We start from the raw sequence: 1,336 nt of genomic DNA, 5'->3' as shown, positions 1-1,336 counted from the left end.
CAACCAGCACTTCAAGCTCATCCGGATTGCTCCTGCAAAACCGAGAGTCATCAGTTTAGAAATTAGCAGACGTTTCTTTGGATCCACCTTCCGCTTACGATCACTTACCCCACAAGACAGTGAGCCGCCGTAAGGACCCAGCGATCACTCAACAGTGATCCTCCGCAGTTGTGACCCCAGAATGATTCTTGCAGCGAAACTTGGTAAGGCGCCGATCCTTCCGCAGCCTCCTCTCCTCCGACCACGCGATTCACGTAGTTATCGTCCAGCATGAGCCGCGGAACCTTGGAGGCACTGGCCACCAGGCAGATGGAAACTAGCAGAGTAAGTCCTGGCAGCATTTTAGGAGCTTGCAGTTTAGAAGATGTGTTACTGTTCGGAGAACTGAGGACTGATTGGTAACATTGTGGGGCTCCGAGTTTGTCTTATATACACGATTCGCCTGATAGGCACATCCTGGCGGTTTATGGCATGGCTCTAGCATAGGCTTTCTTTTCATTTCTATCTTCCCGGAGGCTTACACTCGCAATTGCTATCGATAGAGATACAATATTGAGAACACTTCACGGCGAAAGCATCATGGGATCAGCGCACGTCAATTCCAGACAATGCTTCCGGAGCACTGGGGCAAATTGATAACGTTCGAGGGTTAGTAAATTTTACAAGTGGCTTTTTAATGGCATGCTCCCGACCAGACACACTTTCTGCAAAGTCAATGACAAACCGTTTTAAACTGAACTAGCGTCACAAACACGGTACTTCAAACCAAATGTTGCTGGCCAGTTCCGTGTAATGTGCCTGACCTGAGCCAAACAGAAGCACTTTGGTAAACGTTGATGTTTAATTTAGACAAATGAAAATAGTAATAGCATCCGATTGAGCATGCAATACGTGGCATAGCGCTGCACGTTGTCGGAAATGCGGGGATGAAGATTTGTAAATGCTTTGAATTTAATGCCACGTAATATAAAATGAAATTCCTGCTTTGTCTAACCGGCTAATCCGGAGGCTTTTACCTAAGACGGGCGACAAGTACTTCAGCATAGATCATAAAATAGAATCCGGAAGATAATCGGCGCAAACACGATCGAGTACATGCCTCAGCCTTATTTATGTGATCACACTTGAGCAAAAGTTCGAACGAGGGCAGTTTTTATTGTGATGCACCGAAATCGAAGGTCTGATTCGTATCTTTATTTTTCAATGTTGATTTGCTTGAAGGGACAATGCGTTTATCTTATAATCACGATTTTAAGAATAATAATTATTCTTTTCTGCACCAAGAGAAAATTTACAGGAGGTTCAGTTTCAGATAAAAGAACTGCGGTTTGCTGTG

At 44.7% G+C, this 1,336-nt stretch overlaps 1 protein-coding gene across 1 annotated transcript; it reads right to left on the bottom strand.

Annotated features, from left to right (window-relative positions):
- Positions 1–4: 4 nt before the first annotated feature.
- On the bottom strand, positions 5–386 carry LOC131214735 (chymotrypsin-1-like; the record flags this gene model as incomplete). The annotated part of the gene is made up of 2 exons (XM_058209067.1): positions 109–386; positions 5–32 (listed from the first exon to the last, which is right to left on the bottom strand). Coding segments are annotated over exons 1-2 (261 nt in total), but the record flags the coding sequence as incomplete, so codon positions are not given.
- Positions 387–1,336: the final 950 nt, after the last annotated feature.

The sequence above is a fragment of the Anopheles bellator genome, unplaced genomic scaffold (assembly GCF_943735745.2).
Source record: "Anopheles bellator unplaced genomic scaffold, idAnoBellAS_SP24_06.2 scaffold02193_ctg1, whole genome shotgun sequence".
NCBI lineage: Eukaryota > Metazoa > Arthropoda > Insecta > Diptera > Culicidae > Anopheles > Anopheles bellator.
The sequence above is the reverse complement of the archived record's forward strand: the minus strand, read 5'-3'. Positions and strand labels throughout refer to the sequence as shown.